The sequence below is a fragment of the Mytilus galloprovincialis genome, chromosome 1 (assembly GCF_965363235.1).
Source record: "Mytilus galloprovincialis chromosome 1, xbMytGall1.hap1.1, whole genome shotgun sequence".
Classification (NCBI taxonomy): domain Eukaryota; kingdom Metazoa; phylum Mollusca; class Bivalvia; order Mytilida; family Mytilidae; genus Mytilus; species Mytilus galloprovincialis.
The window spans coordinates 32051681-32065125 of NC_134838.1; the positions used below are offsets into that span (position 1 = coordinate 32051681).

Consider the following 13445-nt stretch of genomic DNA (forward strand, 5'->3'; position numbering starts at 1 on the left):
TAGTTTAAAAAATGTGTCCGTTGACCGGGCCGACCAAACAAGATGGCCGCCATGGCTTAAAATAGAACATGGGGGTAAAATATAGATTTTGCTTAACTATAATATCTTAGATATCATTATAGTATCTACTGAGATCTTATACTATAAATTATGATTTTAACCTTATTATACCCCATGCAACGAAGTTGCGGAGGGTATAATGTTTTTGACCTGTCCGTCAGTCCGTCCGTCAGTCCTGTTTCTTGTCATCGCAACTCCTCTCAAACCACACAACAGAATTTCACGAAACCTTTTCAGATAATAAGGACATACTATGTAGTTGTGCATATCGATGGGAAATTGCGATTCAATTTTTAGCTCACCTGTCCCGAAGGGACAAGTGAGCTTATGCCATCACTTGGCGTCCGTCGTCGTCTGTCGTCGTCTGTCGTCGTTAACTATTTCAAGAATCTTCTCCTCTGAAACTACTGGGCCAAATACTTTCAAACTTTAACTGAATGTTCCTTTGGGTATCTTATTTATAAATTGTATCCGAAGTTTTGATCTATCAACAAACATGGTCGCCATTGCTAAAAATAGAACATAGGGGTCAAATGCAGTTTTTGGCTTATAACTCAAAAACCAAAGCATTTAGAGCAAATCTGACATGGGGTAATATTGTTTATCGGGTCAAGATCTATCTGCCCTGAAATTTTCAGATGAATCAGACAACCCGTTGTTGGGTTGCTGCCCCTGAATTGGTAATTTTAAGGAAATTTTGCTGTTTTTGGTTATTATCTTGAATACTATTATAGATAGAGATAAACTGTAAACAGCAATAATGTTCAGCAAAGTAAGATTTACAAATAAGTCAACATGACGGAAATGGTCAGTTGACCCCTTTAGGAGTTATTGCCCTTTATAGTCAATTTTTAACCATTTTTCATAAATCTTAGTAATCTTTTACAAAAATCTTCTCCTCTAAAACTACTGGGCCAAATACTTCCAAACTTTAACTGAATGTTCCTTAGGGTATCTTGTTTGTAAATTTTATCCGAAGTTATGATCTATCAACAAACATGGTCGCCATTGCTAAAAATAGAACATAGGGGTCAAATGCAGTTTTTGGCTTATAACTCAAAAACCAAAGCATTTAGAGCAAATCTGACGTTGGGTAATATTGTTTATCAGGTCAAGATCTATCTGCCCTGAAATTTTCAGATGAATCAGACAACCTGTTGTTGGGTTGCTGCCCCTGAATTGATAATTTTAAGGAAATTTTGCTGTTTTTGTTTATTGTCTTGAATATAATTATAGATAGAAATAAACTGTAAACAGCAATAATGTTCAGCAAAGTAAGATCTTCAATTAAGTCAATTTGACCAAAATTGTCAATTGACCCCTTAAGGAGTTATTGCCCTTTAAAGACTTTTTTCACAATTTGTTCATCATGTTGACTTACTTTAAAAAATCTTCTCCTTTGAAACTGCTGTATCAATTTCAGCCAAACTTAGGCTAAATGAGTTTCAGAGTATCTAGTATAAATTTTATATTTTATTTCCTTGTATGTCAAGAAACATAGCTCCTATGGCTAAAATAGAACATAGGAGAAAATGATTTTTTTTTTGGCTTTTGAAGAAAATAGGACGATCCAAAAAACATTTAAATAAATTGAAAAGCCAAAATAATCATTGATGAGAGATTTAACCAAAAGAATTAAGGTGAGCGATTCAGGCTCTTGAGAGCCTCTTGTTTTTCTAGGAGTTACGCCCCTTTGAACTTATTTACTTAAATGTACTACTGCAACAGTTTGTCATCGCAACTCCTCTCAAACCACACAGCAGAATTTCACGAAACCTTTTCAGATAATAAGGACATACTATGTAGTTGTGCATATCGACGGGAAATTGCGATTCAATTTTTTTTCTAGGAGTTGCGCCCCTTTGAACTTATTTACTTTAATGTACTACTGCAACAGTTTGTCATCGCAACTCCTCTCAAACCACACAACAGAATTTCATGAAACTTTGTAGATAATAAGGACATACTATGTAGATGTGCATATCAACAGGAAATTACGGTTCAATTTTTTTTCTAGGAGTTATGCCCCTTTGAACTTATTTGCTTCAATGTACTTCTGCAACAGTTTGTCATCTCAACTCCTCTGAAAACACACAACAGAATTTCATGAAATTTTGTAGATAATAAGGACATACTATGTTTATTGACAGGAAATTATTATTCAATATTTTTTTTATACAATTTTTTTTTCTTATACTTATTTAATTTCTCCAATGACAATGTGGGGACGTGGGGTATGTGAGCGTGCTCACTAAGGTTCTTTATTTTACATGATTTCCAAAGCATCAGTACATTTACAGGTGAGCGACACAGGCTCTTTAGAGCCTCTAGTTAATTGATGTAACCGTGACATGATTGTAAATTGTGAACCCTTTACTTTCAGGTTCTTAAACTTTGCTAGTATTCCAAACCAAAATGTTAGAGGAGCTAAGTTCAGTGATTGTCCAATGGTACAGGCAGGAGCTAAAATTGAGGAACCAGTTATTCGAACCACACCTACTCCCAGTGGTTTAACAACACCAGGTAACTTTACACACTTTTCTGTTGTAGAACATAATATATCTATAGACTATAAGCATGAATAAATTAATTGTAGTTGACTGTATCTAATTGCAATATCTCATGTAATGTGTACAGACAAATGACTTAACATTCAGAAAATGGTGTTGTCTTGGACATTGCTGATATAAACCTTTGATATAAATTTCTGTAAAAATCTTGAAAGGAAAGAGCAGGTTAGAGAACCTACAAATTTAGATGGATAAATGCACAGACTTTCCTAGGTGCAAAATTCCTTAAAAGTAATTTATCATAAATGATTTTATAAGATGTCTGAGACATTGCTGATATTAGTATTTGTGAGAGTGCTTAGTAGACCAAGACCAGAGGAGCACTCATAAATGCTCGGTCTTTTTGAAAGCCTCACACTGCAATGTGTCATTGGATGAAAATGATGTTTGGGTAAATGTTGATTACCTGGTAAAATCATCAACAACCACTAATAAATGAAGTTTAGAATATTTCATTTTTAGTTTGTATCATTGTCATTTTGCTTAGTTTCTTTAGTTACCTATTCTGACATCGGACTCAGGCGTCTTTTAAACTTATTTTTACTGTGTGTAATGCTGTGTGTTTCTTCATTCTATATTGGCTGGAGGCATAGGGGTGGGGGGTGAAAAATCTCACAGTATCATACATGACATTAAAAAGATCATAGACACTCAGTATGTCACCAAAAACTGTAGTATCTTCGAAATTTATGTACTTCCTATTGCAGCTGGACCAGAAGAGCCAGCACAATGTGTCCTACCTAATCCTACAAGTCTTGGAGCACCATCAGATATGGGAGAAGGACACTTCTTTGGAAAATCTCCATACAGCTACTTCGAGTATGATCAGTTGCCATCAGGACTCAGAGTCAAGTATGTATTTACTTTACATTTTATAGGTCTGGTAGTATTCACAGATTTAAGATAATGAATATCTAGTAAAAATGAGTATTTATTAATAACAGTAAAAGAAGGTAAATTCTTCATAAATATTATGTTACTCTACAAAAAGAGACGAATGTAAACAGCTGAAGGTTAGTAGAAAGCCTCAAACAATGAGCAAAACCCATACTGTATAGTAAGCAAGTATACATATTGAATTTTGAGTTTCTTTTTCTCAGTAAAACAAAAGAAAAAAGTAAATAATTATTAGGACCAGGAATTTGAATGCATTGAAATATGAATATGAATATATAAAAGTAAGGAGGTGTGGTATGATTGCTAATGCGATAACTATCAAAAGGCCCTGACCTGAAAAATATGAAGCCATTCAATTGAGAAAACTAACAGACTGATTTATAAGATAACAATTTATGAAAAAGAAATAAGACTTGTATGAACCAATGACAACCACTTAACTATAGGCTCCATGAACATTTGAACCTCATTGTTGTATTTGAAATATGTTTTCGAGGTTCTAGGTTATTTTATTTCTATACAATGTTGTAGAAAAAGATCTAACTATATGATAATTTAACCAAAGATAGTTAATTTATTCTGAATAAACTAAAGTGATATTTTAAACCAACTGCCTAGAAATTGTTTTATGACTAACAATAACTTGTAATTTAACCAACAGGTCAGAATTTGAAGTACGACTTAAGACCACTTCTGGAAATGGTGTGGTTTTCTATGCCTCTGATGTAAGACACACAGATTTCCTGTCACTGTTTATGAAGGAGGGCAAAGTTATCTTCTCATTTGATTGTGGAACAGGAGAAGCTGTGATTGCTAGTCCTCAAACTTACAATGATGGACAGTGGCATACTGTAAGTAGATATTACATTGATTTTTATTTCACTGAAAACAGATAATTTCATATGTGATAATTTCACATGTGAAATAAACTCTGTTATTTAACTCCTCTGAGGTCATACAACTAGAGATAATGTCAAGAAGTTGTTGATGATGTTGCATTAAAGCAACTGTGAATGCGTAGAAAAAGATATAGTTCCTTACACTTTTTATCTAAATTCCACTAAAAATTCTATTGTCAATGTACACAATAAAAAGAATTTCAAATACAGAAAAATATTGTTTAAAGGCAATTCTTATTGAAAATTATAGTGGGTTATAGTTTACAGTTATTGTTAACACAAAGCTAGACAGTTGTGTTACTATATTAAATGATTCAAAATTGTTAAGCTGGAGAGGAGGGAAATCACTTACATTGCAGTTTATTGTTGATGCCAAAGTAAATCAAATCCCTTCTTTCAATATGTGTTTCCTGATCTTCAAAATCATTTGAGATAAAAAAAAATCCAAATTATTTGATACCACAAGGCCTGTTTTAACCACTGTAAAATATGATTTAATTTAAAAAAAAATTATACTTGTCTGAGTATTTGAGTTACAAATGTGACAATTTTATCTTGTAAAGGTGAAGTTTATGAGGAATTTGAAGCAAGGTGCTATGGAGATTGATGGTGTGAGGATTATTGAAGGAGATGGACTGTCCAAAGGTTCAGCAAGGTCACTGAATGTTAAGCCTCCTTACTATGTGGGTGGTATGCCTGATGATAAAGAATATACAAAAAAAGTTGGCCGAAATTTAATGGTGAGTCTTTGACAAAGAACTTTATTTTTTTAGAAGGTGTTATCTCTACCGTATAATGTTTATTGCTTGGCTGCATAAAATTAAATAATTCATATCCTGACTCTTTCGAGAAACATCTAATTTATTGTCTGTCATACCAATGATTATATATCTGTTATTTTAGGAATATTTTGCTTTTCACAACAATTTAATATATGCATAAAAAATATTACAATGAGTTCATTTAAACTTGGTATGAAAAAAAGTAATTGGACTTCATAACAAAAGAAAAAAAAAGGTAACACTGTTAAAGATGACAGATTAAATACATATTTTTTTACATTTGAAATACATTATTGACTCTTTTTCTAGGTTTTGCTATCATATGTAAGTTTGGAGTATATTGACCAGTCAAATTTCATTTCTCAGTCTACTTTAATAATACTTTCTGTTCTAAGATGTATATTTGATATAATATTGATATAAAATTAACAAACAGTAAGCTTTCTAACATATTTAGTTTAATTCAATGAATTGTCTCCCTTGTTTAGGACGTTTAGTTAAGTTCCGGTACTTCCTGTACAAAATAAAATCATCTCAATTCTACTTCCATCAGGTATTTTGAAAAAAAAGGTCTTACCTTTTTCTTCCTCAGGAATAGATTACCTTAGCTGTATTTGGTAAATTTTTAGGAATTTTGGTCTTCAATGCTCTTCAACTTTGTACTTTATTTGACCTTTTAACTTTTTTTGGACTTGAGCGTCACTGATGAGTCTTTTGTAGACGAAAACGGGCATCTGGCGTAAATGCAAAATTTAATCCTGGTATCTATAATGAGTTTATTTATCTACCATGTATGATAGTTTTAAATATTTCAATTTTACCCCTGTGTGAGCACAAAACTCACTACTTATTTGCTTTTGATTCTGTGACAATAAAAATATTTAAAAAGATATTGTGGTAATTTTTAATTTATTGATGAGGTATGGGAGATAACTTATTTTTCTCATTGAAAGACAAAGAAAATTCAAAGAAATTTTTCTGTATATAACAAATTAGTATTGTTGCTTTAGTTAGGACTTTCTCTCTATTGGTCACAATGGTTATCTTTAGTCGGTAAAGACTCTGTCCACCTCTGTTATAACATTCAAGCCTTCCTACAACAAATACATCTTAAACAATCTGTTAACACTTTCACAATGCTCCAAAGTTTTTTCCCATGGTACAGCACTATACTACAGAAAAAAATATGTTTTTCATTATGTTACCAATTCCAAATTGTTTGAATTTGTGTTCACTTAATACTACATATTTTTCCTAGGAATGATATTTATATTGAAAACAACAGTACATTTAGCAAATTCTTAAATTACATGATATTTTCAACAAAAACAGAAATGACATTGTTTCATTGCACATGGAGACAAATTCAACTCACTGTTAGATAAAGAATTTAAGATTTTTGTTTCTGATGGGCTAATGAGTGGATTGAAGCAAAAATGACTTACTTATTTCTGTATTGTTGGACCAAACAGAGATTTAAAAGTTGAAACAAGTCATATTTGGCTATGTACAAAGTTTTTTAATGTTGCTTTCCCTTCCAAAATTATCTCATCATTAAATGTTAGAATATGAGTCCTATCAAAAGATTTTAAGGAATAATTGTATTGAATTTTCATATATGCTGATGTCAATTATTGATTTCACTTTTACAATAAAATCTAAGATGTCTGCACTCAAAAACTGATATTTGTGACTGAAATAAAATTTAAGATTGATGTCTGCACCCTGAAACGGTGGTAACAGTTCTATTGCACAAATAAAATGCAGGTGAATAAAACCAGGGTAATAAAAATGAATTAAATGTTATTGGTTTATTTTCTCCGTTTATATAATAACTGATTGATTTAATGCAGGGTGTATCTACTGCTTTCCAAGGCTGTATTGCTGACTTGACCTTAAGTGGAAAATCCATGCCTACGCCTGTCGTAGAGAATGATGTCAGAAGATGTTATACTGCTGATTACGAGTCGGGATCTTTCTTCTTCAACAATGGTGGATATGTTCAATTAGGTATGGAAAAAAAAGTTGTTATTATATCTCTGACAAGTTTATAAGTAAGTCTAGATCAATATTTTTATGGGAATTCTGCCCCTTGAAAAAAAAGTAATATAGGCTTATTTTGTGATTGTTTACAAATGACATGTTTTCTGTTGGTGTTGATATAAGCTTCCCTAAAGCATTCTAGGTACACTTGTAATGAAAATCTGTATTAATTTTCTGATTTTATTACAGATGACACGTTCTCTGTTGGTGTTGACATCACCATATCATTAGAAGTGCGACCACGAAGTTTGACTGGTGTGTTGTTATCTGTTCATGCTGACAATGGTGGTGACTTCTTACTTCTACAGATGGTCAATGGAGAGGTTAGTAATAAAGAGAATGCCTACTTGCATATAAAACTAGGATAATCAATTGGTTTGAAAATTTACTAATAAATTAATAGCTGTTAGATTTGAAAGCATATACATTTAATTTTATTCAGAGTAGTAAAGAAATGAAATCCAAGCAGTTCAATTGCAAAACTTCTTAAGAGAGGCATAAAAGGGGGGCTGGGGTATATGCACGGAAGAAAGCAAAACAAAATTGCCATTTCACGATGGAGGAACAATTAAAAATGTCTGATTGATTTTTTTAACAATTTCAGGAAACATGGTGAATAACGAACCCATTTCACAGCTACACATGAAGTAAAAATGGCAAAACACATTGAATAAAAATAACCCTTTACCACCCTCTTCTAAAGAGGAAGAAGGACATTTTTATATGAACCCAACATATTTAAAGATATACATTTAAAGAATTCTACAATGTTTTACCTTTTTAAATTTTTTCAGTTGATTTTGACAGCTGATAATGGTGGTGGTGAATTCTCTACCAGATATACACCACAAGTAACCAATAAATTATGTGACAGTCAGTGGCATAAGATTGAAGGTAATTCATTTTATATATTTTTACCTCATTTTTGTCTCGCCTTGACGGAGTCAAAAAGCGAAACATAGGTATGCTGTTTCCGGCGTCGGCGAAGAAGATGGCGTCAACAATGTATTAGTTTGTGATTAGGTCTAGTTTATGGTGAACTACAAGTGGTAGGTCAATCATATTTGGTATGCAGTTGTATAAGTGTTGGCACATCTCATTTCCATGGAGATTATTTGGCTCTGCCCCCTCAGTCATGGTCTATTGACCTCAAAACTTTCTCTTATTTTACATGTATTAGTTTGTGATTAGGTCAGTTTAAGGGTAACCACAAGTGGTAGGTCAATGATATTTGGTATGCAGTTGTGTAAGCATCGGCATGTCTCATTTCCATGGAGATAATTTAGCTCCGCCCCCTTAGTCATGGTTTTCGCACTCTAACTTAAGTAAAAGTGAATAGATATCTATGAAATTTTAACACAAGGTTTATGACCACAAAAGGAAGGTTGGGATTGATTTTGGGAGTGTTGGTCCCAACATTTTAGGAATTAGGGGCCAAAAAGGGCCCAAATAAGCGTTTTCTTGGTTTTTTGCACTATAACTTTAGTTTAAGTGAATAGAAATCTATCAAATTTTGACACAAGGTTTATGACCACAAAAGGAAGGTTGGGATTGATTTTGGGAGTTTTGGTTCCAACAGTTTAGGAATTAGGGGCCAAAAAAAGGACCCAAATAAGCATTATTCTTGGTTTTCGCACAATAACTTTAGTATAAGTAAATAGAAATCTATGAAATTTAAACACAAGGTTTATGACCATAAAAGGAAGGTTGGGATTGATTTTGGGAGTTTTGGTCCCAACAGTTTAGGAATAAGGGGCCCAAAGGGTCCAAAATTGAACTTTGTTTGATTTCATCAAAAATTGAATAATTGGTGTTCTTTGATATGCCGAATCTAACTGTGTATGTAGATTCTTAATTTTTGGTCCCGTTTTCAAATTGGTCTACATTAAGGTCCAAAGGGTCCAAAATTAAACTTAGTATGATTTTAACAAAAATTGAATCCTTGGGGTTCTTTGATATGCTGAATCTAAAAATGTACTCAGATTTTTAGCTCACCTGGCCTAAAAGGCCATGTGAGCTTTTCTCATCACTTGGCGTCCGTCGTCGTCGTCTGTCGTCGTTAACAATTTTTCAAACATCTTCTCCTCTGAAACTACTGAATAGATTTGAATGAAACTTAAAATGATTGTTCCTTAGATTATCCTGCACAAAGTGTGTGCTTCGATTTTTGATCCGTCAAAAAACATGGCCGCCGTTACTAAAAATAGAACATAGGGGTCAAATGCAGTTTTTGGCTTATATCTCAAAAACGGAAGCATTTAGAGCAAATCTGACATGGGGTAAAAATGTTCATTAGGTCAAGATCTATCAGCCCTGAAATTTTCAGACGAATCAAACAAACCATTGTTGGGTTGCTGCCACTTAATTGGTAATTTTAAGGAAATTTTGCAGTTTTTGGTCATTATCTTGAATATTATTATAGATGAAGATAAACTGTAAACAGCAAAAATGATCAGCAAAGTAAGATCTACAAATAGGTTAATATGACCAAAATTGTCAATTGACCCCTTAAGGGGTAAATGTCCTTTAATGACAATTTTTCACAATTTGTTCATCATATTTGCTAACTTTAAAAAATCTTCTCCTCTGAAACTACTGAATGGATTTGGATGAAACTTAGCATGATAGTTCCTTAGATTATCCTGCACAAAGTGTGTGCTTCGATTTTTGATCCGTCAAAAAACATGGCCGCCCTTACTTTAAATAGAACATAGGGGTCAAATGCAGTTTTTGGCTTATATCTCAAAAACGAAAGCATTTAGAGCAAATCTGACTGGGGTAAAAATGTTCATTAGGTCAAGATCTATCAGCCCTGAAATTTTCAGACGAATCAAACAAACCATTGTTGGGTTGCTGCCACTTAATTGGTAATTTTAAGGAAATTTTGCAGTTTTTGGTCATTATCTTGAATATCATTATAGATAAAGATAAACTGTAAACAGCAAAAATGATCATCAAAGTAAGATCTACAAATAAGTTGATATGACCAAAATTGTCAATTGACCCCTTAAGGGGTTATTGTCCTTTAATGACAATTTTTCACAATTTGTTCATCATATTTGCTAACTTTAAAAAATCTTCTCCTCTAAAACTACTCAACCAAATTCAACCAAACTTCATTTGAATGATCAGTAGGGTGTATAAAATAAAGTTTGTGTTTTATTTTCTATTTCGTCAAAAAACATGGCCGAAGGCATTGTTTACCAGGTGAGCGATTCAGGCTCTTGAGAGCCTCTTGTTGATTATTGGCCCAGTTTTCAAGTTGGTCCAAATCGGGGTCCAAAATTAAACTTTGTTTGATTTCGTCAAAAATTGAATAATTGGGGTTCTTTGATATGCCAAATTTAACTGTGTATGTAGATTCTTAATTTTTGGTCCTGTTATCAAATTGGTCTACATTAAAGTCCAAAGGGTCCAAAATTAAACTAAGTTTGATTTTAACAAAAATTGAATTCTTGGGCTTTTTTGATATGCTGAATCTAAACATGTACTTAGATTTTTGATTATGGGCCCAGTTTTCAAGTTGGTTCAAATCAGGATCCAAAATTATTATATTAAGTATTGTGCAATAGCAAGAAATTTTCAATTGCACAGTATTCAGCAATAGCAAGAAATCTTTAATTGCACAGTATTGTGCAATAGCAAGAAATTTTCAATTGCACAGTATTGCGCAATAGCAAGAAATCCTCAATTGCACAGTATTGTGCAATAGCAAATATTTTCAATTGCACAGTATTGCGCAATAGCAAGAAATATCTAATTGCAATTTCAATTGGAGTTATCTTTCTTTGTCCAGAATAGTAGTTGAATCAACTTAAATCATTGTTTTATACAATATATATAATTGATATTTCAATTGGAGTTATCTTTCTTTGTCCAGAATAGTAGTTGAATCAACTTAAATCATTGTTTTATACAATATACAATGTATATTCACTTTTACTACCAACTGTTAAATTAAAACAATCTTTACCATTCAGTGATAACAAGCACTTTATTTTACATTTTAATATTTTATGATGTATTTAAATGAGCAGTTATTGTTGCAAACTCCATTAGAAATTTGAATTGAGATCAGTTTTGGAAAAAGGGAAAGGGGGATGTGAAAAAAAAAATGGTGGGGGGGGGGTTAAATTTTTCTCATTTTAGATTTCATAAATAAAAAGAAAATTTCTTCAAACATTTTTTTGAGAGGATTAATATTCAACAGCATAGTGAATTGCTCAAAGGCAAAAAAATTATTTTAAAATCATTAGACCACATTCATTCTGTGTCAGAAACCTATGCTGTGTCAACTATTTAATCTCAATCCAAATTTAGAGCTGAATCCAGCTTGAATGTTGTGTCCATACTTGCCCAACCGTTCAGGGTTCAACCTCTGCCGTCGTATAAAGCTGCACCCTGCGGAGCATCTGGTTATATTCCTAGATATTTTGAGTGTTTACCTACTGGTTCCAAGATATGATCTTTATTATTCAGCTGCTAGTGACACAACTTTGGAAATAGTATAAATACACATGGATAGCGACCATAAAGTATTTGATTTAATATGTTTGTTATTTACATCTTTATTTGCTTACTTTCAGCCACAAAAGCTAAGAATGTTTTATTGATGAAAGTAGATGGTGAGGATGTTCCACATGGTGAAGGTAAACCAGGATCATCATCTGCTGAAACGAAGAATCCACTTTATATTGGAGGGGTTCCAGGTAGGTCAAATTGAGTTTAACTATCTACTACAAAGTATTTTTTTATAGTTACTTTTCCATGATTGACCACTGCACAAAGTGTTGAAATTAAAGAAAGTCCATTCCCTGGTCTTGTTAGTGCTCTGACGTACAATTCTTGCCAGATTTTTATCAAACTTATATCATAGATTTATATCAGGATTGTCTCTAACAAGTTTGAAAATCAGTCCCGATTAATTATTTTTAGAACAGTTATAATCTTGGAAATATTAACTATATGGAAAATTGCATTGCCAGCCCTCTCCTGTGTACAATCTTAGTGAACATTAGCAAACATAATTGAAAACAAAAACACATATTTTCAAACTTATTGAGGCTGAAGTATTTTGAAGGAACCAGTAACTAATTTATATCTTCATATGAGCATGAAAGATCAGTTTGTATTTATAAAATATTGTTTCATATTAATTAAATTTTTCAGACTTTGAAAGAGATGGTATGTTGGCAAACAGCAATCTGATTGGTTGTATGCGTAACTTGATGATCGATGACAAACCTCGATACATATCTGGTGGTGTTGCTAACGGTGACGTAAACCTTGATGCTTGTCCAGTAGACTGATGATAATACTCCAATCTAGGATGATCCAAACAGAAGATTATTTATTTAATATGCATGTACAATCAAAATATATATAAACAATGGTGCTACTACACATATTGATTTTTTGTTTTTATGAAAACTCAACTTCTTTGTGTCAGCAGAGGAAGTTTAGCAGATTATTGTTATAAACTGGTAATGTACACTTGTAAGGATTGTAAAAAAGGCACATGGAAAAATGTGAATTTATATTCAAAGAATTATGTTAACATCATTTTAAAGAACATACACTATACTTAAAAGTGAATTTCATATAGAAGTACACTTGAACTAACTTTGTAAGCACTATTAAGAAGAAGAATTATTATTGAATCTTATTATATGGATACCATGTTTTGTATAAATGACTTACAACCAATTACATGGTATACAGTTAAAAACATGAATTGCTAAAAAAATGGGTTAATTTGCAATTAGCACTTTTATAATATTTTATTACATTTTAACCATAGAAATGATGTTTATGATTTTGACTAGTCTTTTAATCAGGGTAAATTAAAGTACTGCTCAAATATTGATATTATTGATATAAACTTTAATCAAATAAAATCAATCATTATTTTATATGCAGGGTAATAGACAATCATTTGTACCCCAGAGGCCAAAAAAAATTGTTTTTCAATTATGTATTTTGTAATAAACAATAATTATTATACATGTATAATTTGTTTTCTGCCATGTATCTTTTTACACAAAGTTAAGATCTGATATCCATAAAGATATTATGATATGGAAAGACAATGATACATGAAGTTTTTTTCCACCTATTTACAATAATTGTGATAAATACTCTATGAGATCTTTTTAAAATCTAGAAATTAATTTGCCAGTCTAGAAATGCATCAA

At 32.1% G+C, this 13445-nt stretch overlaps 1 protein-coding gene across 2 annotated transcripts in view; it reads left to right on the forward strand.

Annotated features, from left to right (window-relative positions):
* LOC143071507 (laminin subunit alpha-like) overlaps nucleotides 1-13254 on the forward strand; it is an 86536-nt gene extending 73282 nt beyond the window's left edge. Inside the window, exons 65-74 of one of the 2 annotated variants that reach the window (XM_076245858.1) lie at nucleotides 2444-2583; nucleotides 3338-3482; nucleotides 4189-4378; nucleotides 4990-5166; nucleotides 5518-5532; nucleotides 7062-7218; nucleotides 7441-7574; nucleotides 8046-8145; nucleotides 11838-11960; nucleotides 12421-13254. In XM_076245858.1, the coding sequence (XP_076101973.1) occupies nucleotides 2444-2583; nucleotides 3338-3482; nucleotides 4189-4378; nucleotides 4990-5166; nucleotides 5518-5532; nucleotides 7062-7218; nucleotides 7441-7574; nucleotides 8046-8145; nucleotides 11838-11960; nucleotides 12421-12560 (1321 nt within the window). In that variant the 3' untranslated portion in view covers nucleotides 12561-13254. The remainder of the gene's footprint in view (nucleotides 1-2443; nucleotides 2584-3337; nucleotides 3483-4188; nucleotides 4379-4989; nucleotides 5167-5517; nucleotides 5533-7061; nucleotides 7219-7440; nucleotides 7575-8045; nucleotides 8146-11837; nucleotides 11961-12420) is intronic. The other variant, XM_076245866.1, reaches the window with a different exon arrangement.
* The last annotated feature ends 191 nt before the right edge of the window (nucleotides 13255-13445 follow it).